Source organism: Anopheles merus, chromosome 3R (genome assembly GCF_017562075.2).
Source record: "Anopheles merus strain MAF chromosome 3R, AmerM5.1, whole genome shotgun sequence".
NCBI classification, from domain to species: domain Eukaryota; kingdom Metazoa; phylum Arthropoda; class Insecta; order Diptera; family Culicidae; genus Anopheles; species Anopheles merus.
Window position 1 is genome coordinate 11,182,957 of NC_054084.1, and position 22,735 is coordinate 11,205,691.

A 22,735-nucleotide genomic window follows, 5' to 3' on the forward strand; every position below is an offset into this window, starting at 1 on the left:
ACACAGCCACCAGATGCCGATGAGCTCTTTATTCATCGTCGAGAAAATAACTATATTCAATTAGACTCGCGAAAAAAGCCTTCAAAAATTTCCAGCGCACGAAAATGATAGAGATGTTTCGCGTTATTAGCATATGGGTAAGGATCGCGATCGCGTTGATCGCGTGCTTGTGCTTAAGGGGTGGGAAGGACTCAATTATATATTTTCAAATATTGCTTCATTCAGTCGGTTGAGTTAGTTGGCCAGAGCGATCAAATTAAAACAAATGGATCGCACTGCAGAGCGAACACACTACACGCGACATTGAGGCATAAAAAAGATACTTCCTAGCATCTACTTTACATTTGATGCCATCCCGCGTGCCAAGTGCTGCAAAAATGAGCTTTCGGTATCACAAATGATTCAAACCTGTCCACCGAAAACAGTCAGGTGAGCACATAAAATTTCACAAACGCGTCAAACGCCACCTACGCGGCAAGCGTAATGAGCGCACAAGCAAGCAGGGTGGAATTCCACCATCATTTCGTACGTCACCGCTCGTCGTCATTGCCAAAATCCAAGCTGCTAGTGATGCGGCTGCTGCTGCTACTGACGAGGATGATCTCATGGGTCAATCATTCAACTCACAGTTGAGGCTGCGCGTGCTACACGTCATGGTATTTTAGGTGTTTTTTTCTCTCGAGTGATCGTTATCTCCACCGCAGTCGTCTGGAGGATGTTGGATGAAGCTATTATTCAATCGCAATTGATGTGCGATTTACTGCGTTTGCAGCAATAAAACGAGTTTTAACTGCTCATCATCGAAAGCCGGTCCGATAGCCGTGTGCTAACGCGCAGTGAGAAGTATGTAGTGGATGGTGCAAGTCGCGTGATCGATTCTCGACGAGAGGCACGAAAACAGGAACTTTCGATAAAACTAGTTTAGACAGCAACTTAACTCGTTTCAGTGATTCCTAAACAATATTTCAATGCTTTTTCAATGTCATGCAAAGTCAATTGAAATTACAACCAAACACAAAAGGAGGTTGTTTTTTATAATTGGCTTTCATCCTAATTTTAATTGATGGATCAACCACAACCAATTATTCAAGCAACACAACGGTGATATATCGATGTCGGCAGAAGTAACCAGTTTTCTACGATAATCAAACTTCCAAGTAATTTTCAATTTAATTGATTTAATTCCCGTTCTTGCCATGGCCGCTTCTTTCAGCCTTTTAAAAATGCTTAGCTAGAATAACTCACTCAATACTTCGAAATACTCACATTCACAACATCCGAAGAATCCGACGATAGGCGCTGCTTCACCGGAACACAGAACAGAGCCAGATTTGCTGTCCTCTTCTAGCCTTCGCACACGGGCGAAGAAGGGAGAATGGATCGCGCTAACGGCGGGCGGGAGTGGCACTTTATATCCGGGACACACAGAGAGCTTTTCTTTTCTTCTTATTCTTCTTTTGCCCGCTTCTTCGGCCTTTGGACACACCAAACAATGCTCAGAGACGCAACTTTTGTTTCTCGGCACTTTTTTTTTTTGGAACTCACCCGCCACCCGGTTCGAACCCGTTGAAATCACAAAAATCTAATTAGATCGTATATGCCTCGACCGCAGTACTCACTTTGTACGGCGGGGTTTTTTTTTTCTCGCGTTTGATTGGCTTCTGCTTCACGGCTAAAAGGGTTGCATTTGTTTCACTGCTTCTTTTCTCTATTATTCACTTCAGGATCGATCACTTCAACTCGCGCTTCTGTTGCACTCGCGCGATACGCTTTGCTTCCCTCTTGCTCTCTCTCTCTCTCGTTCCGTTTCGTTGGTGTCGTCGTGTCGTTGTCGTTTGATAGTTGCATACGGAAGCTTGCACTTTCGCATGCCTCTCCCGTGCACTTTTCTACGTACGCACGCCTGTAATCTGTGTATGTGCGTGTGTGCGCGTAGAATAAAACACTGAACCTTCTTCCTGCGCCAAAACCTTCACAAACCGGGTGCGAAAAGGCGGAAAAGATCGTGTTTAATAAAAAACATACACTTCACGTCACTGCTCTTTCTCTCACTCTCTCCTTTCAGTATGAGATCACCACGAAAACGCTTGGGTCGTGAAATTTGCTTTAAAACATTCTTCGACCCCTTTAAGAAGCTTGGCTCACTTGAATTCTGGATGCTTTCACTGCATTTCTTCTATCAATTCACCACAGCCGTAACTTGTTGCTTCTCCTTCGGCAGTGTGTCAAGCTGGTATGAAGGAATTCTCTTTAGCACAGCATAACCGACGTGATGCGTGTATGTGCGGTGTTTGGGGGATTCTTTACGAAAAGGCACAGAATATGCATCACTTAATTCACATCCACTTTTCTTCTGAAAAAACATCCACTCACTATAGAAAACACATCAATAAGCCACACAGTATTGTTCGCCACCACACAACCGCGTTCGGTGTAGGGGACGCTTGATTTCGTACCGAGAGAGAAAAAAAACTCCAACGCTAACCAGCCAGGGCCATCCACTCAACTGAACGTTTCGAACTGAAGTGAGAACGGTAAGCAACGCTCGCTGTGTACGCGCAATGTTGCAAAAAGAAACGGGCTGCTACATATGCCGCGCGCACCAGACCGGTTGACGTTCAATAACCGCGGCCATGTTTGATAGTTGATTTCGGTTGGTTGTGGAGTAGCGACACCCTGTGCAGGAAAGCACTTCAATTTTACTGCAATACTGGTTTTCTCGACATTTTGTAAGCCAAAACTCATTCACAATTTAAATTAACAAAAATCCATAAAGTTGTGCGTAAAAAATCAACTTCCAGGAAATTACACGAGCACATCCAATTTTCTCTTGCAAGTGCTTCCTGTTGCTACAACTCGAACTTTATTACATTCTTCGATTGCTTAACATGCACTTTTTGCTCAATTATTTCTGCTTTGCTCTAAAAGTGTTTTAAAAATGGTAAATAGCTCAAGTTGCATGCAAGTTTTGTTGTTTGTCACTTTCGGCAGTTTCAGCTGTCAAACGGCACATAATGATCGTACCTCTCCTTCGAGCTTTCACAGTCGGGTTGTTTATGTTTACAAACGTCATCAGTTATTATTTATTTATTTTTTATTTCAAATCCTTTTTTTTTATTACCGGAAAAAATATTCTTCAAAGTTAACATAAAACACCATGTCTATTCACTTAATGTGCCTTACCTCGGATGGTGGTGTGCCGATTTACTCAAAGAAAAGAGGTGACAGCGAAACCGTACGTTCAAACCAGGAAGCGATCAACCAACCCGCCGATCATCATCGATCTAATACAAAGATTTACTTAATCCACAGCTTCCCTTTTCCACGATTGCCTCGCTGAATGGCGTTCACATGTTCTGCAAATCGCAAGGTGTAGATCTACCGATCACCTACCTCGAGGACAGCATGATCATGTGGAAAGAGTTCGAGGGTACGATCGTCATGATCGGCATTGCGAGGGACATTACCGAGAAGACGCTTCGCCATCTGCTGGATTACTCCTACCAGGCGATGGTGTTTTGCGTCGGCATACAGTCGATCAAGAAGATTAAGAACATCGATCGGTTCAAGCGGGAGCTTAAAAACTACTACCCACTGATCGACCAGCTGCTGGAGGTGGTCGAGAGCGATCTCTTCCGGTACGTCGACTGCATCCTGTGCTCCGAAAGCATGGGCATGCTGACGAAGCTGAACGAGTTCAGCGTGCAGATCGGTTCGCCCTTCTGTGCGATCATGGTGCGGCAGCGGATCGCCTGCGGTACCGAGGGCTGGTGGGATTTGGACGTGATCGATCGGAAGCTGCTGATGCTGCTGTTGAACGCGTCCAGCACGATCCAGCAGGATGTGCCCGTCTATTTGCCCAAAAAGTCGCCCAGCATTGCGTACCGCTTCATCAGCATTCCACTGACGCAGGGTGTCAGCATCTGTGCGCTGTGCGGTGCCGAACCGAAGTACGATGTGCTGCAGGGGATGAGCCAGCAATTTTGGATGAGTGAACTGGACGTGCTGATTGCGGCGGAACAAAAGTATCCGAAAAGTTTCCCCGCAAGCGTTGAGCTGGATGCGCACATTTTGGGCTTTTTGTTGCTGAATCGCGAGCACGCCAAGTATGTGATGTCGCGGGGCGGCGTACCGGCACTAAACAATGCCCCAGGGGGTAAGGCGCGATCGGGTACCATCTCTGGCGGCTCATCGGCCCACCGGTTGGACATACTGCGATCGTTCTTTCATCAGTCGGTTGATGTAATGGAGGATACGCTGCGAGAAGGCGATCGGGTGATGAATCTCGAGCAGTACTGGTGCTCCGACTACCACAAATGTCACGCACTGATCGAAGGCAGCAACGTCCTGTGCGTGCTGTACACGTCCGCCATACCGACGCACATTATGAGGTAAATTTTGAATGGTAAATTTGGTTTTGGATGGTATTCCTCTTATTGAACAAACGCAGCCGAATTAATTATTAAAATAGTTAGTTAAAATTGTATATTTTATTATCGTCGGTTACACGGATAGCAAATCCAAATGTCTATTTAGTGTATGTGTGTCTTTCCTCGCCTGTCCTGGAATAATAAGAAAGGATACGCAACACGTACAGGCCTGTAGCCTAATGTAGACACTTGATCGATTCTCTACGCATGGTTTTTTCCCTCTCTGCTCATCTCCTAATCCTTTCCTTTGCCTTTCTTCTCTTCCTTTGGTTAAATAGGATAGTAACACAAAAAACACTGAACACGTTGATATCGGATAAGGATGTGTGCTGGTAGCTGGTAGCCTCAACGGACTGACCGTATGCGGAGGGAAACCGGGAGGAGCTTTACTTTATCATTCCATCATCACCTACACAATCGTAAACATTCGCACATTCGGTTTATTTATAATGTTCCATTCCATCACATTGCCCACTTGTTGCCAGTCGACGAACGAAAGGAACGAAACAGTGAAACGCTGATATTGATGATATTGCGCATGCGCTTGCGCAACGTACTTTAAGTGTGTCCTCTTACACTAAGCATTGTGGGTAAGACGTTTACTTTAAGTTCGGCTACTTATATCGATCTGGCTGCTAATGCTTATGAAGGGGAGTGGGTAAGGGGAAAGTGCAAATAAAACAAGAAACAAAATAAACTTTGCATATATAGGAGTGAAATTTTAACAACATACCGCTTCAAGATCGCTCGTTATTGTCTAGCGTTAATTGAAAATTACCTAATTGGAAGAGAACGAGTAGAATTATAAACGAGTATAAACTAATGTTCCATTCCCCATGTGTTTTCGTTGCTAAATTCGTTCATGGTCCCGAAACTGGGATATTCCTTCACTTGGTACTCTCTCAAACAAACTATTTTTTCTACAAACAAAACAGATTACATAGAGTAGAGAAAGTAGTTAACAGATATCAATGTCCTTCAGTATACTCCTTCCACCCCATCTGTAGAAGAATTATTATATTTAATCGGCTACGTATTCATTCATGCGCTTACAAAGTAATAATGCTGGCGCTTATATGCAGCCCATCTTCCACCCCACCAACTGGTTAACCTTACGAAGAATGAAACAAAACGGTGAACAGCCTTTTTTTCGTACAGTAATTAGCACTAGTTGCTAAACGACTAAAGATTTTTGGAGGAGATTTGAGCGCTTTTTTGCATAAAGATGCCGCTATTGCAACGCCAAACGAAAATCACACCTAAATGCTATCCACGATGCTCCCTTCCATCCCAAGTGGTTAGGCTGGAGAGGAGAGCATGGGTTATCTGCACTAAACTTAGTTGTAGTTTTTTTTTTTACAGTATTATCACCATCGATTGATGTTGCTTTCTATTCCTAAGTGGAACAAATTGCTCTGTTCACTTGTTTTCCATTCGCTCAGTGCATTGCTTCACTCCCTTAACCGTACACATTCGTTCGAGTAAATATTATTGTCATGCGCTTACATGTTCCATCACTTTGGCGATTGGTTAAATTAGGCATCACCACTTTGTGTTGCAGTTGTGAGTTTGCTTATGGGAAATGTTGCTACCGTTATTATCATTTGTATGTTGTATATTCAGTTCAGCCACTCTTTGTTATGCCTCAACCGTTTTACAGGTTGGATTGGAAGCATTTGCTACACACTGGAACGTTACATTACAAACATAGTAAGGTGGATTTTGTTTGTTACAGATAGGTCGAGCTGGTACTTGAATCAACTGGAGTTTGGGGATTGTTCCAATGTTTATGGGATTTATGGTAATTGTATCGCTTGAATGGTGTCAACCTTCCGAATCGTACAATTATTATTTTAATTTTTTACTTAACTCCTTTAATGTGTGTGGTGATTGCCCATTAAAGCAAACCTAAACTGTTACTTTATGAACCTTTCCTTTGTTCAAAGCGTATTATTATGTTCGTACACAAATACACACATGATGACCCTTTTATGCAAGCATCTCACGCACAACTATACAATATCAAATAAATTGCTCGAAAACAAAACAAAACAAAACAAACAAACAAAAACACATACACACAATACATACACCTCAATGTACACGATTGCATATCCCTGTGGTTTGATGATCATATCGGATGGCAATGGCCGGGCGAACCTTTAAACCAAATCCGGGTTCAATATTTGCGCCACGCTTGTGTACGTACCAAAGATGAAGCCAAGTATGCCGAACACCATTATTGCAATGTCCTTCCACAGGACCCAGTAGTGTCGGCCGAGCTTGTCCGGCCAGAAGGTAACGATTTCGATCAGCGGCGGAAAGATCAGTGCCAGCGTCGAGCTGCTAACCGCTCCCACGAGCGAAATCACCGCACCCAGGTTCGGTATCATCGCGGCAAGGATGAACGTAAACACGACGAGTGAAACGCGCGCAAGATATTCACCGATCAGTCGCGACTGTTCCGTGTGGAGTCGGCGGCGTATGTGTGGATTCAGTATCGACATCGGTACGAAGAACTGTAGCGAGTAGGAGAAAAAGATGGCCAGCGCCATCATGATGCGCACTAGCTGGGCAATGCTGGAAATGAAAAGCGGAGGAAAATAAGCACCGTTCGAACGAACTTTAAACTATCGTGAACGAAAATACATACAACTCGTCGCCGGGAAGATTAAGCGTGATGCTGCCCTTCACCGAATCGCCGTACTTAAGATAACCGAAGAAGCCGACCGCTGTGTAGAGGCATGCGACAATCACCATGCCCGTGTTGAGCACACCCGACCAACCACCAAAGTCTTCCGGTGTTTTCATATTGTTCTCCAGCGGTAGTACCATGCCGATCCCCTCGAACGCGTAAATCGCTGTCCCGAAGTATAGCGGAAGCTGTGCCCAGGACGAGTACGGCTTCACGGTGTGCGTGTTGGGCAAATCCTGCAGCATGTAGTAAAAGGTACAGGACAAACCTACAGAAAAGAAAAACAGCTATTACTTCACTGAAACTCTCAACAAACAACGCTACAACATACCCGTAACCGTAAGTAGCGCGGCAATCAACGAGATCGGTGTAAGGTACTTTAAATTCTTCACCAAATTCAGCAGCACCATCGGGATGAGCAGCAGCAGCAGATAGATGCGCGTGTGCAGATCGAAGAAGTAGTGCGCAATAACTTCACGCAAATTAGCCGCCACGAACACAAAGTACACGCAGCAAAAGCCGAGCTGCGTTATTACCAGAAACATGTTGATCAGATTCGTCGCCAGCTTCGAGTAGCGCCGCAGCCCGATCGGGCCCGATTCGAACGCCCGTTGGCACACGTCGGCGAAGCTGAGCGAAGGGACCTGCAGCCGCCGGCACAGTTCGTGCGAACAGTTTACCAGCATGTGCATGCAATGGGTGCAGACGGCGCCCATGAACAGCGTGCCGAACAGACCGACGTACAGACCGGCGTGCTTGAACGCGTCCGGCATTGCGAGAATGCCGGTGCCGATGTTACCCTTTAGCAGATGGATCATCGTGTCCAGGTTGGTGGTGGGATGCTCGAGCGTACGGTGCATCGACGGTTCGTACGGTTCGCCGGAGGAGGAACCGTACGTCGGGTCTTCTTTGGCCACCAAACTGTCCGTATCGTTCGATGGGTCGACGATCATGTTTTCCGGTGAGCTGCGCAGATCGGGACGGGCAAGGAGCCGCTGGTGTTCGGCGGCGTCCAAGCCGGATCCGTTGCTACCACCGTCGGCCGCATGTCCAAGGAGGGGTTCGCGTTCATTTTTCATCTTTCGTGCGCCCTGGGAATGGAAGACAGAGAGAGAGAGAGAGAGAGAGAGAGAGAGAGAGGATTGATGGCATGTTAGAGGCGTTTTTGGTAAAATTTCAGCTTTTTAATATGAAAAAATGGCTTTAAACAGTAATTTGAGGATCAAGAGAGGTATAATATGTGCCAAAAAGTGAATAAATTGAGGTGAAAGTACACAGAGATTGAACGGAATGAAAATAGTGCACGTAATTTGACAAAAAACGCTTGAATTGATGGGTGCCAACTATTTACAGGGTTTTCTAGGAGTTCTAATAGCTAATAGTTCTAATAGTGTCCCACTTTATTGACTCTTTCTTCTGTGAATTGAACTTAAAGTAATGGGAATTGGATTCTATTGCATCCTTGTTGAACAAATCTAATTGGAAACTCCAAGGAGCAAATCCAAAAAGGGTGCCATAGAGTCCAATTCTCAACATATGAAGTTCACTTCCCATTAAAAAGAGTCAAGGAAGTGTCCCACAACTGTGAGAACCCCGGGAAAATCCTGTAACTCATATTATTATATCTTTTGCTCATAACGTTCCTCATTTACGTCAAAGGATTTAAAGTTTTTCCAAACAATTACAGTACCAAGCATGGAAAAAAAATCCATTTTCCATTTCTTTCTATGACAGATTACCATTATCACGTGGGTACAGAAGCGAACAATATTTGTAATTAGTGTCCCAAAACTATGAGAACCCCGGGAAAATCCTGTAACTCATATTATTATATCTTTTGCTCATAACGTTCCTCATTTACGTCAAAGGATTTAAAGTTTTTCCAAACAATTACAGTACCAAGCATGGAAAAAAATCAATTTTCCATTCCTCTCTATGACAGATTACCGTTATCACGTGGGTACAGAAGTGAACAACATTTGTAATTACTTTAAACAATTTCGTTTCAAACAAATGATAAGTCTTATCGTTTCTCCAAGGGTCAAGGAATTTTCCACTCTCTACTAGCCATACATACACACACACACACGTGCTCACACAACAGGCAGGAGGAATGGAAATTTTCCACCCCGATTGGAACGCTATTCAGGCAGCCGGTGGCAGCCGTACAATCTCTACCCTCCAGGGGAGTTTCGGACCAGGTAAAGCCGGTAGCCCGCCCTTCTGTTAAATCGCTTTTCTTTATGTTGCGATTCTATTTGTCCTACATAAACAGCAGGCCCTAACGCAGCCCATCCTAACGGACGCATGTTTATGCTAAGCATAATGTTAAGGCAGTGGACGGAGATACAGCAGAAACAGGAGCCAGGCCGCCGGGATGATGGTTTTCCTGTGCGCATTTTTCAACCAGGCGACAACCAAACGACAAAAGGGGGGAGTGTTGCCGGCTAGGATGTACTAAGTAAACAGTCGACAGAGCAAAAAGGATACAAAGCAAAACAATAGTAAAATGCTCCACACAACCACTTAAAGCCTAATTTTAAAATTATGTGACAAAAGAACAAATCCTCAATCGTCAATCGGGCGCACACACAGCTGAAATAAAATGAAAGGTAAATATTTGGGCACAACAAATGCGGCCGAAATGAATTTTTAGCTCTAAAAAATCGATTCCTCTGCTAAAAGCGGCTAGGGACCAAGGAAAAGATTTAACAAACAGAGCAACCAACAGTGCCAACGAAACGAACAAAATTACATTCTGTTCCCTGCCCAACATATCTGTAGGCAGTGTCGGAAGGTTCACTCTGCGGGAAGAAATGTATCTCGCAAATTCCGTGCCACATTCGTAGTGTTCCGGCAGGACAGTCGGAATGCCAAGCAGCAATCGTGGTTATCTTGCTATGTCGTCTACCGCGCGAAGTTCGCAAGAATGGGGCATTTTTTTGGGGGAAGCTTTAAAGCAGCTTAAAGCCGGTTTTTCGTGCGATGCGTTCAAATCACTTGAATAGAAAAGAGAGCTTATTTAAGTAGAAAATAGGTACTGCAGTTGAGTTTTAAGATTCAAAGAAGCCCCGGACGCGTGTGACACGTGTCTTGATATGGTTCATATTTTCTTCACTCACTCGTCGAGCTGTGTCTGATTTGTCTCACTCACGGAAATGAAATGATCCAATGAGCTTTGTGTCATGTCACCGGAAATAAGTTATGGCCACTGTGCTTGCTGATGTCCAATAGAAATGGAGTTAATAAACCACAACCTCAATTGGACAAGCGCCTATTAAATATTCTTTTTGACATGTTGCCCCTGTTGGGATGCTATATGTATCTCGATTTCTTCACATCATTTCCCTCAAAATCCTCTTTGCGGATGCTGGAGGGTAAAAACGGTTAGCGCCTTTTTATCACATACAGACCAACCCTCATTCCAGAGTGACTCCCACACACACGGTTATGAAAAACTACATTGAATACGTGTTGCTATGCCAGTAAAGCCTCCCCTCTTCACGCTGTACCTATGCGAACGGGCAGAAACTAATGGTGTAGTATTTTCACGTCTTTACTGTATGCTCCAATGGCGTAGTGTTTGCCCCTAACACCATCATTTGGACCATTTCATAGTCAGCTTGAAGGTAGGCACACTTTAATACCATTGATGTAATTTTAGACCATTCTGAAGGATCATTTCAGTGGCCGAAAGATGCTCGCTCAAGGAGAGTGCTTCTGTAGTATTCCGCCAACGAAAGAAGATTACCACAAAATTCGCAAAAAGTAAGAGCCCCAATTACAAAGCCACCCACTCTGTCCTGATGTGACACTATCTGAAATCTTAATATGAAGCAAATTCGTTAATAATTACTAGCAGCAACATCAAAGCTGCTGTACGTTGCATTGAACCTTAGCTAATTGTATACGTTCGGTTGAGCTATTTCTACCCAACATGGTAAGCAAAAACACGAACCCTCAGAAACCAGCACCAACACTGTTTGACGGTTCAATTAGTGCGAGATTTTGGGACCTTATCGCGCTCAGCTGATGTGACGCGAAGTGCTTGCCGGGGTACGCTTGCCTTGCAACGGGCAGTGTAACAAAAAAAAAGAAAAGAATGCCCAATAAAGATCATAGAACCAATAATGGCCTGATTCGACGCAACAACAACAAGAGCGGTCCGCGGCCGGCTGCGTATGACGTGTTCAAAGTGATTTAATTTCAAACGATGTTTCTTTTTTTGGGTGCTGCCCAGCTGAAAAGTTTTCTGAAGACGAGACAAACAGAATGTAGAACGAATTACGGACATTATACGCCCTTTTGCTAACCTGATAAGCGCGGGCTCTGGCCGTTATATTGGCGGCTTTTTTTTTGTCTTGCGTATGCCACGTGTCGGAACGTTCGTTTGCTCTTAAAGGTCAGATTCTATGTTTTTGCAAAACAGCAACAACTTCACCATAACAAAACAAGTTTCTATTGAGTTTCAGCATGTTTCAGAAAATCAGAAAACCTTTTTGACTTATTTGTTTCCTCGCTAGAATGAAACAAAGGAAACAGGTAACTACAAATTATCCAGAAAAATAAACAAAATGAATCATTCGCTGCTTGCCTGAAGTGAAACTGTTTGAACCATACTTCATGCGAAACAACTCCCCCGTTCTCCCACAACTAATAAACCCTGTCCATCGTCAACAGCAGCAACATCACCTACATGGATTTTTTATTTTTTGCCTTTTGCTATGGTTAGCGCTTTTTGCTGCAGAACAAGGATCAAATTACTTAGCACATTCAGGCTGCACACGAGCACACCCAATTAATAGTGCTGTTCTGTTAGCAGCACGTTCCCTCTATTTATCACAGACCTGCCTGTTCCGGTGGCCATCGGGAAACGGGCAAGATGATGCTGTGTGTCTACAATCCGTCCACAGGTCGTTTCTGTCCAAGCACGGTGCTAAGCTTCTCATTTGTATTCATACATCGACACCACGGGGTTCGTTTGCGGGCCAAAGGGGTTGGGCTGAGAGGGCTGATGCTTTTACAAGCCACAGAAACATTCGGAATGGTGGCTCTAGACATTCACTTTTGCCCAACAAGATAAGATTGTGTGAGTTTTGCTTCCTTTTTCTCGTTGCTCATCCCTCCCGAACTAACACTACTGTCCATCCTTCCGGTCTTGTGCGATTTCGTCGTATATCACACACCCGCACCCAAAACACTTCTTGCCTCGCCCTGAAAACGGGTTTCGGTGTTGGGGCTGTTGAATGATGCGGCAGATGGGAAGACGAAGATAAATAATTTCACTTTCAGAAAATAGCTTTCATCTCTATCACAATATACTGAGGAAAATGTTTTCCATCCCACGCACACACACACACACAATCCATCGAAATCTTCCGTTTTTCATCTATTTGCGGTAACTTTGGGCATTACATCGATTCATTGAAAGCGGCCATAAATGGTACCGTCGTGCACGTGCAAAGCGTTGATTTCAATGGCCTTAAACCGATTATGACATCAGCCGCTACATGCGTGGCTTGCCGACCGGCCCACCCGGTCAGGGTACGGTTATCGATGCAGTAGTACCACTCAGTAGGGTAGGCCATCATCGGTTGCCCTTTGGGTAAGGAGGCTGAGCCCCTATCGAAGCGTACAAATTAACTTCAAATCGTGCGGGTTTCGCAATTGCTTATGTGTGATGGTACTGGGACAGGGAAGAGAGTACTGTGATTCAAAATTTATAATATAAAGTTATTTAGATGTTAAGGCCACAATTGTGAGATTATTCAGTGCATGTGCATTGTGGAGTTCATCCAGGTAAGGTGCGCAAATTTAATGGCTTTAATCCTTCGTGCTTGGTACAAAGATGCTCACACAAACGAAAGCAAACAAAAAGGAACAATTGAAAAAAAACCAAGTGCAGACATAAAGACAAACCGAAAAAAATGAAAAAAAGCAATAGGTAACAAAATGGGACAAAACTTACAAACAATTAATACCACTCGTCGCCGGTTGAAGCACAATTATGCGGGTTTATCTGCTCCCTCGTATTATTCGCGCGTTTCTGCACTGCACTGAAACGAAGTTCCTTTTCCGGCCTTTTGGGTGGGGTGGGTGGTGGTAGCCTGTGCAGTCCGTGGTGCAGCTGCACCAAAGTTCACCAACTTGCTCGATGCTGCTGTGCGCGCTATGAGTCAACAGGCGTTTTCTGGCGCTTGTTACAATCGAAGTAGCAGCTGAAAGGCGCGCACACACAGTTGCCTAGTTATCTGCAATTTTACTCTGTTTGCCGGTTTCTGCAGCAATCTTCCCTTTTCTCTGCGTTGCTATCACGAACTTTTTGTCTTTCATTTGTTAGTGCGCTTGCAGCACGGTTTGAACAGTTCGCTGCAGTAAGAATTTTAATCATTCAACTAAAAAGAAATAAATGAAAGGTAAAGAAACAAACAAAAGAAACATAAGAAATTGAACAGAAAACAGACTGCAGAAGGAATCCTCTATTGCCGATGCATTCGCACGAATTGCACGTGGGTATAAAATGAGCTGAACCAGGCAGCGGATGCACACGTGGATTATATAATTTATGTAAGCTTTTCCGAGGAGGGTTTCCCTCCCTGTTGCCGTATTTTTCTACCTCCTTTTCCACCATACCACGAAAGGGCGATGCCCTTTTCTAGTGACAACTAAACAACATCGCGCCATCGAACAACCAGGCATGCTTTGATGCAGGTGGTAAAATGTGAAATGTTGTGTTGCAGCTACCCTGCCCGAAAGCGGGGTAAAAAAAGCGACGGAAAACCTAGTTGGGATGAAAATCGATTGCATCTGAAAGGGTCAGGAAATGGAAAACCTATCTTGCCTACCTGTAGATTGATCAGCGGGGTGAAATCTTCCATGGTTGTTGAGCTTCCAATAGGAAAAAAGAGAAACAAAACTATTTCTTTCTTCTCGCGCAAAGCCCTTCTGTGGCGCTGGTTGGACACAACACAAGCACAAGGACGCACAACAAAACAAGACGCACGCGAAACACTTTTACCAGCACAACAGCACAACCATTCTCGAAGCACACACACACTCGAGTTGTGAATAAATAGAAAGCTTCCACAAACAGCTGTTATCTTGCCGATAGTGCCTTTTGGTGGTTTAGGCAAAAATCACAAAGAGATAAACGATATTGCAATCACTTCGCAATATCGCAACAAAGAGGGGGTGCACTGCGTAGGAATGTACGGAACACAAACAATGAACACGCACAAGACAGCCTTTTAATTTTCTTCCTTTTTATATAAATGCTTCCATGAGACACTTTGAAGAGAGCCCAACACGTGGTAGAAAATACAAGACGCACCCGAAAACACTTTGCATCCCTTTGGCGAAGGGAAAATGTACACAAATTTTCCACTGTTTTTATCGTTGGTTCGCCTGCTGCGCGGTCTGTATGTCTGGCGCTCCTCAAGTCCCAACTTTGTATGGCACCTTTTTTGACAGAATGCCTTGCCCTTCGGACGCGATGAGGCTGTGGTGCCGAGACCTGCCGTCGATTGGTTTGCAGGAAAATAATATAAAAATCTGAAAATTAATAAAAATGGAGAAAATTCAGCATAATAGATATGAGACATATTTAAGGTAGTTTTTCCCCACTCTACACAGTTTTGAAACTATTTTTTTTCGAATTTTAAATTGAAATGTCCAGTTCCATGAGCTGCGGCTTTAAGAACTGAAATCGTTGGTATACACGCACGCGTTTTGCTCAGCGCTGTCAACCGGGAAAGGCACACGTCACATAAATACAACACAAAAATCTCAATTCCAATCGGAAAGATCTTCGCGCAGCCTCACACATTCCTTTTCCGTGCGTATTCCTCGCTCCGAATCCGTGTCCAGCGGCCAAATCCAACGCTCTCCACCATGAAGAACCTCACGGAAGTGCTGTACAAGTTCTACGACGAGTACGCGCACAAAACGCCCAAGAAGCTGAAGATCGTCGACGCCTACTTGCTGTACATTCTGCTGACCGGCATCACGCAGTTTGTTTACTGCTGCCTCGTTGGAACATTCCCGTTCAACTCGTTCCTGGCCGGGTTCATCAGCACGGTGAGCTGCTTCGTGCTGGGTGGTACGTAACGCGATAGCGCCGTGTTGTTATCATTGCCCGTTGCCAACACAGGCTAAATGTTTTCTTTGCACAATTGCACTTCCCTTCATTCCAGTGTGCCTCCGCCTGCAGTCGAACCCCCAGAACAAGGAACAGTTTTTGGGAATCTCGCCCGAGCGTGGCTTTGCCGACTTCGTGTTTGCGCACATAATTTTGCACCTGGTCGTGGTCAACTTCATCGGTTAAAAAAGGGCCGCCGTCGGGCTGATGCGGTGTGCATTTTGCGTGTGCAATTAGGTGTTGTAAGGTGGGATAAACAATTACACGAATAAGAATTGGTAAATACATGAAAGAGTGTGAGTGAACAAAACGAATCGTTTTCGCTGTAAGAATAAGCTCCGAAGCGTATCAAGATAAACTAAAGCATTGGTAAGTTGACCCGGGAACTGCTCCAGGATCCTTTGGGCGTTTTATTGATCTACTAGTTAGCACTAAATTCACTCATCTTTGTTCCTTTGGCTCTAGCAATATCCGTCTAAGTTCCTCCTCCAACGCTTCTGCCGTCTCGTGCCTGCAGATATTAACCTACAGAAAAAAATATAAAAATTATTAGTTTTTTTATTTAGACTTCAAAGTCTAGTCCAAACTCACTATTCCTCCGGCGATGCCCTTATCTTCTAGTATTCGTGCTTTCAGCTTCATGAGCCCCACGGGCGATTCCCGATCGCTCAGACAGTGCCGCTCATCAAGAACGTCCACATTTTTCATCTCGCCACCAGCCAACTTTACCAGAATCCCCGCTATGTTTAAATGCTTCACTGGTGCATTGAAATGTATCGCCACGATCGGAATTTGTTTCGTTTCCTTTAACCGGTGCAAACATTCGGCCACTTTCTTCAGCCCAGGCCGTACCAGAAACTCGGGCGCCGCACGATCCAGCGCAAATGCATCGGCCGAAGGCTTGCGTACCGACTTAATCATGTCCCACGCATCGGGCAAATCGATTTCCGCACAGGTAAGCAGCAAATCCTTGCGTGATTCCAGCTTGGCACGCTCTTTCCGAAGGTTCTGCACCAGCGCTTTATCTTTGAACAGCAACCGAAAGAGGGCGATCGATTTGCGGTCACAAATCCACAGCGAAAGAATCGTATCGACAAGCAAATCGGAGCTGTACCGATACTCGCCGGCTTCCACCTTGAGCCGTATTGCCTTTTCGAGTAGGTTCATTTTCACTTCGGGGTATGATTCGATCGGCACACCGAGTGTGGCACAGCTCCACAGAAACGTTGCGATATCCTTGGGCCGGCAGGATTGTGACTGTGTTTCGAATCCGTTCTTCTTCACCTCCGCATCGAATCGGCTCCAGCATCCTTCCACGAACAGGCCCGCCAGAGTGTCGTCCTTTATCCGATTGTCCGCTATGTAGGCGAACAAATGCGCAAGGCCACGGAAATCTAGCTCCTTGCTGTCGATGTTGGACTCCGTGAATGAGTGCACCTTCTCCACTATCTCCCCGGAGGCGAGCCGATTCATACGGGCACATTTTATCAGCGTCACCAGCAGTGCCGAATCGTCTTCATTCCCGAATTCAACAATCTCCTTCACTAGCCGGCTCTTAAACGCATCCGATTCGTCCACCATTCGAAGACTCGTTTTGTACGTTGCATTCGCCAGTATGACGAAATCCATCCGGCTCATGTCCGGTGTGAGGTAGCGGGGCAGATGTTGCTGCAGAAATTCTTTCATCAGCATCGCCCCCGTTTTGTTGCGCTTCCACATGCCGAGGAAGAAAACGATCGACAGAAAGTCTCGCTCGTTTTCCGCACCGTCGAACAGCTCGATCAGCTTCGGCAGGGCCGCCTGGTACGACTTTAGCTGGGCGATTTTGTTCGGCAGCAGGTACATGAAGCAGTGCAACATTTCCAACAGTTCACCCGTCGTTGCCCTCGGGACCCGGCGCACACACTCCTCGTCCAGTGCGTTCACGACTTCCGTGTACGATCGTACATCCGTTTTGCTGCGGAAATCGGTCGTAAAGGCGATCAGCTTGGCCAGGTCGACGGTTGCCAGATCGCGTATCTGCTGCCCGTAGGTGCCCACATCCGGTAGCGGGTAGAAATTGGACACCTTTAAGCTGCACTTGGTTGTGTCGGTAAAATCACGCTTCGTGTGGGACACGTGCCGGGAGAAGCGATGCATCAGTGTACCATTTTCACCGTCCGATGTTTCGTAGTGGAACTCCCGCGGGGAAAATGTACTGTACCGAAGGAGGAAACTGGCTGGTTGGGGCCATTTCGGTGCTATCGATGCTGCTGTACTGCATATTCGTATTAATCGCAACATTACACAACTCGAGTCTTTTCTTGCACTGTTGCACCCTTTTTTCCTTTTTTGCGAAACAAACGGTTCGGCGGTAAACAAAAGCATGCGACTGTGGGTGAGCTGTCAAATCGTCGCGCCCAGGTGGCAAATGGCTACAATTGGTTTTGAATTTTGAACAAGTGCACAGTGGGATTGGGTATTTTGTAAAGGTATTTATTCAAAACAACCGTTTGGTTATGGAGTTTCAGAATTACAGAAAATAGCTTATGAATTACATAAATTATGCATTTCATTACAAAACAACAGGTTGTGATATGTTACAGAAACTTAGCAGAAAAAAAAACAACAGCAGTACATTTAATTGCACATCAGTTGATACATTTATTTGCGGATCACAAAAATATAATGTTGACGCATATGTTTATCCTTCCTCTTTTTTCACGTCACACAATCGTGTGTTGAAGCATACCTGTGTATTCCCACACAATTTTCCATTCTCTGTGTGTGTGTCTACTACCTTTTGTATTATATGCGAAAAAATGCAATCTGTGTCACTAATTGTATAATTCTTGCACCCGTATCTCCGTGTCCACGGGGGCCTCGGTAAAAAAAACTGAATGTATTACACATTTTCCCCTCACTCTATTGCGTACGACCATGGAAATAGTTCTGCCAGTATAGTTAATTGTTAGTCTGTATGTATGTATGTATGTCGTTAAAAAAGCTACACTCATGGGATTCGAACTGATTGGCTCAGTAAAGTTGTGATGGTGAACTATGTACAGCCGTACGAAAGTGATCTCGCGATGGACACTGTCTAGCATTTTGTTCCTATATATTGCTCATCTACACTTTATACTACTACTGCTACTACTATTGCCCCATTCCTTGTGCAAATGATCTACTAAGTGCAGCGGGGATGATACTTAGGAATCGGTTTAATCTAGATCGATGCACAAAAATGTTTGAAACACAAAAAGCCGCACAATGGCTTACATCTTTTAAATTATTTTAACCTGACGAGCTGCTGCTTAATACGATACGAGTTACAGAAACGATTTTTTTGTAATACTATATGCACTGTACACACACAAACACATGGGCAAAACACAACCTCTGTAACGTTCTCCGAAATGGAAACTGCTCTTAAGGTCTTATTAAGAATGATTTGCTGCAACGAACGCAACCGAACCGAAGGAGTAGAAAGTAATCAACAATTTAGAAGGTGCTATAAGCTCGGTTAAATCGATCCCTCGTGCAAACCTCGAAGTGTGGACAACTGTGCGAGGATATTGCGATTTTGTTCTTCTTTTGATTTGTTTGCTAAATTATACATACTTTTAAGAGGGGATAGTTTTTTTTGTGTGCTTGTTTTGGGGGCAGTGATGTGTGAAGCATGATCTCGATGTGGATGTACGCATATCTTCTAAGAATGATCGCCCGACCGGACCCAACACCTGGGCAAAATGCATCTACAGCATATATTTGTTCGTGATTGTTTGTTGTTCAATACGAGGTCAAGAGTTGCCATTGTATAGGAAACCACCATTGGTTGGTCATTTGTGTGCTTTTTACTACCATATTAAACGCACCAAAAACGGGTAATACGTCATTAATCGAAACTAACATCTTTCTAGCTAAATTAAAAAATTGCTCCTCAAAACTAACCTAGAGCGTTGTGTGTGTCTAACCAAACGAATAACCGGAAACTATACACACAAGAACCAAATCTATCACAAAACTAGAAAGGTGCTAGTTGAACTCGTTCAACGTTACCGAATAATATCAGCGCATTGAGACTTAAACTACTGTGAAAATTATTTAGATACGTAGAGTTTAGATACCTTTACCTCACTTTGGTACACAAATTTACATCAATTCCTGAACAATTTTGCTGCTCACTGTACGCTCCCCCATTTCGCACCTAATTCGGGTAGGTGTCTGTACTGTTTTTAGCTTGTTATCAATTTCCGACAGGTTTTGTCAAGGAGGGTGGTGGGTTGAGAGTTATCGCTTTGTATAGCTATTGCATTAGCTATTGCTTAGTTTACCTTTCCCTGTTGGTGGCATAGGACCACATTCTTACAGAATGCCTTACAATTGTCTCCTGTCCGGATTAATGCAAGAAAGAAAGAAAAAAAACGTCTTAGGAACAAGAAAACATAAAGAAACGAATAAATTAACAGAAAGCATTTCCTTCCTGGGCGTAAAAGCGGTTTCGCTCGTCGTTCTATAGAAGAACCCTTTCGAGAATATGCATGTACAACGCTCTCTCTCTTTCTCTCTCTCTCTCCCCCTGTGTTTGTGTTTTCCGAGTCTTTGGTCACGCGAAGGAATTTGCGGCCTGGGAAAATTGGCAGCGACTCACCGTCATAAACAAGCGCTCACCAACACACACACACATACCGTGGTGCCTTGATAATAGGTAATGGAAAACTAATTAGCCCAAGGTGCGATCACAAATGCACGATAATGCAAATGAGGCACACCAAATGGGTCAAACGTGTGTCTGTCTGGCGCTCCGGCCCGCCCCCTCCACATCGATTGGAATTTGTTTCCCAGGCATACCTTTTTTGCCGTCGGGTTTTGTTCTCTCCCCTCCCTGATCATCGTGACCGTTTAGGGAGCGGTTTTAAACGTCGTGGCTCAGCAGCGGCACATCGTGATGCTTCCGGTTGAGGCTGGTGCAGGGCAGCATCCACAGCATCGGATGCCCCCGGCCACAGACCTCCGCCAGCAGCGCCATCTTCGGCCGGTGGATCCGGTACGGGCCCTTCTGCTGTACCGCCTCGACCGCCGTCTCGTCGTACAGGATCGCGTGCATCTGGTCGACCATGATCGCCACCACGAACAGCCCGAACAGGACCGACTCGAGCAGCAGCAGCACGCTGTGCATCATGCGCGTCTGCGCCTGGGACACATCCGCGTGGCAATCCTCGCACGGGTACATCCACGAAATCACGATCAGCACGATCGAGTAGACGGCCAGCGCGCACACGTACATCAGGAACTGCAGGAAGTACTTCTGGTTCCGCTCGCCGACACAGTTGTTAATCCACGGACAGTGGTGGTCCATCCGGCGGATGCACCGCTTGCAGATGCGGCAGTGGTGCGCACGGGGCGGCCGGTACGTCTCGCACCGCGTGCACATCGTCCACTCTTCCCGCTCGTGGCCGTAGTTCTTCTCCGAGTGGAGGTCGGAAAAGTCGATCCGGATTTGGGGCAGCGGCACGGTGCCCGGATCGAGCAGGACCGCTTTCAGGTGGGCCATCGCCAGCAGGAACACGATCGTGTTGAACGCCACCACATGGAACGGTGCCCAAAGGCTGACGAGTGGAAAGGGATAGGAATGATTAGATTAAAAGCGCAGAAACAAAGGTGCATACGTTTTGATAACGCTTATCATCGCGTTACCCCCTCCTCTCCTTACCTGTTGGGCATCGTTTGCAGAATTATCCAGTGCGTTACCACATAGTCCGCGTGCAGGACGGTCATGTAGGTGATCAGCACGCACACAATACCGCAGGGATCCTTCACGAAAGCCATCTCGATGATGACACGGTGCGGTTGCGATTGGGAGCGCCTGCAAGCGCCGATTGCGGACCGAAATTGCGTACCACCGTGGTGCCGTTGAGTAATTGATAAACGAACCACAAGTCGGGGGGCCGCCGCTGGTTTATCTCTGGGTCGCTTGTAGCTGGCGGTCTTCCACCACTTCTCTTCAACCCCTCCACGACCACAAAACAGCGCGCACGTACACAACAAGCCTTCACACTTTCACAACACACGACGAAACACACAGTAACCACGGACTTGACTTCCTACTCCGCTCGGTGGAGGGGGCCCTCTTGCAGTAGCTCTTCCACCGCCCGCATTTACCTTTTCACAGACACAAAAAACACACACACAACACACTACGACCCTACGATCCTACGACGACGATGACGGAAATACACTGTAGCTGCTCCTCGTCCGCAGACCAATCTTCCTTTTGGACCATCGCATTCGAATTCACAGCGCCCGGTTTCACAATTCCATCGACAGTGGAAATCGGCGATTAATCTAACCTTTTTTCCTTCCCTTCCGGGGACCAACTTTTTGACAGCAAACAGCCCTCCCACAAAGCCGACACACGAAACTACGGAGGCCCGTCGTCCGTGTACCGCGCAAGAGCAATTCAAATCTTGTGTTCCACAATACACCGAACGGGAGAGGGTTTTGGCCAGTTTACGCGTATACGCATCAGCTGAACGTGTATGCGGTGGTGTGTGCGAGAAAGAGAATACGAGATGGTGTGCACAAAGGAGACAACTACACTCACCGAGGTGAACTGTCAAGCGGACAATGTACACTGGTAAGTATTTCCAAACTTATTGGGATTTTTGAAATTTATTCCCAATGAGGCATTTTGGACCTAGCTTGAACAAAAACTCGACTACACATCTTGCTTTATCTTCTATACCGCACCTGCTTGCACTCATTCGCGAGCGTTGATATACACTCTCCCGATTTCTTGTTCTCGCAAATAATGTATGTGTGAATGTGTAGCGTTTTTCTCTGTGTTTCTTCTTCTCCCCCTCGATCGTAATTCCTTCTTCCATCGATTCGATGCGCGATTCATGATTCGAAGAAGGTTCGATTCGATACCTGTTTGAAAAACCAAACACCACCGCCCAATACAGTCTGAACTTACTGGTTGAACTTCGATTCTCTGGCAACTATTGAAAATGTGCTTTTTAGTAGACACGTTTTTCCATACAAAAAATTATGATTTTTTTCTCGGTATGCTGTTAGATTTTTGTGACATTTTGAAACGGGTTTCCGGAATGAAATGGAATGAAATTGAACAATCGAGCCAACTATCGAGCATTAAACTAAAAAGCATGCTACCCAAGCGCCACAGATTAAGCTTAAACGACTGGAAAATTGAATATCCATAGAAAAAAATGAAAGCTCCACAGCTTCATTGGTTTGATCAATAGATGGCGTATTACAACTCATCATTATATTGCTATCCTTTTCTTGCAATGTGTTTCGACAAGTTTCATCTTATCATGACCTATATAGCCTTATAACTTTCTGAGCAAAAATCTATATGAATGGTCGTGTGGTTAGATACGTGGGTATCAACACCAACAATCATTACTCAAATCTCACTTGCTTCAGTGCTGGTGGTTTCCGTTGGAGTTTAGTATTTAAACAATCGTATCG

At 45.2% G+C, this 22,735-nt stretch overlaps 6 protein-coding genes across 11 annotated transcripts in view; 2 read left to right on the forward strand and 4 right to left on the reverse strand.

Moving 5' to 3' along the window:
- LOC121595297 (signal-induced proliferation-associated 1-like protein 1) overlaps positions 1-2,542 on the reverse strand; it is a 78,763-nt gene extending 76,221 nt beyond the window's left edge. For 3 of the 4 annotated variants that reach the window (XM_041919186.1, XM_041919184.1, XM_041919182.1), the window contains exon 1: positions 1,267-2,542. The gene's annotated coding sequence lies outside the window, so the exon portion shown is untranslated. The remainder of the gene's footprint in view (positions 1-1,266) is intronic. The other variant, XM_041919183.1, reaches the window with a different exon arrangement.
- A 539-nt stretch (positions 2,543-3,081) lies between these two features.
- LOC121595972 (protein fuzzy homolog) lies at positions 3,082-4,801 on the forward strand. Its single transcript, XM_041920474.1, has 3 exons — positions 3,082-3,235; positions 3,313-4,391; positions 4,709-4,801. Exons 1-3 carry the CDS (start codon positions 3,158-3,160, stop codon positions 4,764-4,766), a joined length of 1,215 nt encoding a protein of 404 aa, XP_041776408.1. The 5' UTR covers positions 3,082-3,157; the 3' UTR covers positions 4,767-4,801.
- On the reverse strand, positions 4,460-14,804 carry LOC121595971 (proton-coupled amino acid transporter-like protein CG1139). 3 transcript variants are annotated; one of them, XM_041920472.1, is made up of 5 exons: positions 13,971-14,804; positions 13,094-13,520; positions 7,457-8,216; positions 7,084-7,393; positions 4,460-7,010 (listed from the first exon to the last, which is right to left on the reverse strand). In XM_041920472.1, the coding sequence occupies exons 3-5, from the start codon at positions 8,202-8,204 to the stop codon at positions 6,593-6,595; spliced, it is 1,476 nt and encodes a 491-aa protein (XP_041776406.1). In that variant the 5' UTR covers positions 8,205-8,216; positions 13,094-13,520; positions 13,971-14,804; the 3' UTR covers positions 4,460-6,592. The 3 variants fall into 3 exon arrangements, with proteins under 3 accessions (XP_041776406.1, XP_041776407.1, XP_041776405.1); XM_041920473.1 differs by lacking the exon at positions 13,971-14,804 and adding an exon at positions 13,590-13,774; XM_041920471.1 differs by lacking the exon at positions 13,094-13,520.
- A 98-nt stretch (positions 14,805-14,902) lies between these two features.
- LOC121595973 (dolichyl-diphosphooligosaccharide--protein glycosyltransferase subunit DAD1) lies at positions 14,903-15,555 on the forward strand. Its single transcript, XM_041920476.1, has 2 exons — positions 14,903-15,223; positions 15,318-15,555. The coding sequence occupies exons 1-2, from the start codon at positions 15,016-15,018 to the stop codon at positions 15,446-15,448; spliced, it is 339 nt and encodes a 112-aa protein (XP_041776410.1). The 5' UTR covers positions 14,903-15,015; the 3' UTR covers positions 15,449-15,555.
- A 77-nt stretch (positions 15,556-15,632) lies between these two features.
- On the reverse strand, positions 15,633-17,629 carry LOC121595969. The gene is made up of 2 exons (XM_041920470.1): positions 15,854-17,629; positions 15,633-15,787 (listed from the first exon to the last, which is right to left on the reverse strand). The coding sequence occupies exons 1-2, from the start codon at positions 17,627-17,629 to the stop codon at positions 15,704-15,706; spliced, it is 1,860 nt and encodes a 619-aa protein (XP_041776404.1). The 3' UTR covers positions 15,633-15,703.
- A 251-nt stretch (positions 17,630-17,880) lies between these two features.
- On the reverse strand, positions 17,881-21,828 carry LOC121595804 (palmitoyltransferase ZDHHC3-A). Its single transcript, XM_041920038.1, has 2 exons — positions 20,955-21,828; positions 17,881-20,850 (listed from the first exon to the last, which is right to left on the reverse strand). The coding sequence occupies exons 1-2, from the start codon at positions 21,068-21,070 to the stop codon at positions 20,157-20,159; spliced, it is 810 nt and encodes a 269-aa protein (XP_041775972.1). The 5' UTR covers positions 21,071-21,828; the 3' UTR covers positions 17,881-20,156.
- Positions 21,829-22,735: the final 907 nt, after the last annotated feature.

What these genes read in the sequence shown, in the direction of transcription:
- LOC121595972 (XM_041920474.1), top strand. Translation starts at nt 3,158, where the DNA reads ATGTCTATTCACTTAATGTGCCTTACCTCGGATGGTGGTGTGCCGATT. An exon ending in AAAGAGGTGACAGCGAAACC is followed by an intron (nt 3,236 to 3,312) that starts GTACGTTCAAAC and finishes CTTAATCCACAG; the next exon opens with CTTCCCTTTTCCACGATTGC. An exon ending in ATACCGACGCACATTATGAG is followed by an intron (nt 4,392 to 4,708) that starts GTAAATTTTGAA and finishes TTGGTTAAATAG; the next exon opens with GATAGTAACACAAAAAACAC.
- LOC121595971 (XM_041920471.1), bottom strand. Translation starts at nt 14,003, where the DNA reads ATGGAAGATTTCACCCCGCTGATCAATCTACAG. An exon ending in CCCCGCTGATCAATCTACAG is followed by an intron (nt 8,217 to 13,970) that starts GTAGGCAAGATA and finishes TTCCATTCCCAG; the next exon opens with GGCGCACGAAAGATGAAAAA. An exon ending in CGCGCTACTTACGGTTACGG is followed by an intron (nt 7,394 to 7,456) that starts GTATGTTGTAGC and finishes TCTTTTCTGTAG; the next exon opens with GTTTGTCCTGTACCTTTTAC.
- LOC121595973 (XM_041920476.1), top strand. Translation starts at nt 15,016, where the DNA reads ATGAAGAACCTCACGGAAGTGCTGTACAAGTTCTACGACGAGTACGCG. An exon ending in GAGCTGCTTCGTGCTGGGTG is followed by an intron (nt 15,224 to 15,317) that starts GTACGTAACGCG and finishes CCTTCATTCCAG; the next exon opens with TGTGCCTCCGCCTGCAGTCG.
- LOC121595969 (XM_041920470.1), bottom strand. Translation starts at nt 17,629, where the DNA reads ATGCTTTTGTTTACCGCCGAACCGTTTGTTTCGCAAAAAAGGAAAAAA. An exon ending in AGGGCATCGCCGGAGGAATA is followed by an intron (nt 15,788 to 15,853) that starts GTGAGTTTGGAC and finishes TTTTTTCTGTAG; the next exon opens with GTTAATATCTGCAGGCACGA.
- LOC121595804 (XM_041920038.1), bottom strand. Translation starts at nt 21,070, where the DNA reads ATGGCTTTCGTGAAGGATCCCTGCGGTATTGTGTGCGTGCTGATCACC. An exon ending in CTGCAAACGATGCCCAACAG is followed by an intron (nt 20,851 to 20,954) that starts GTAAGGAGAGGA and finishes TCCACTCGTCAG; the next exon opens with CCTTTGGGCACCGTTCCATG.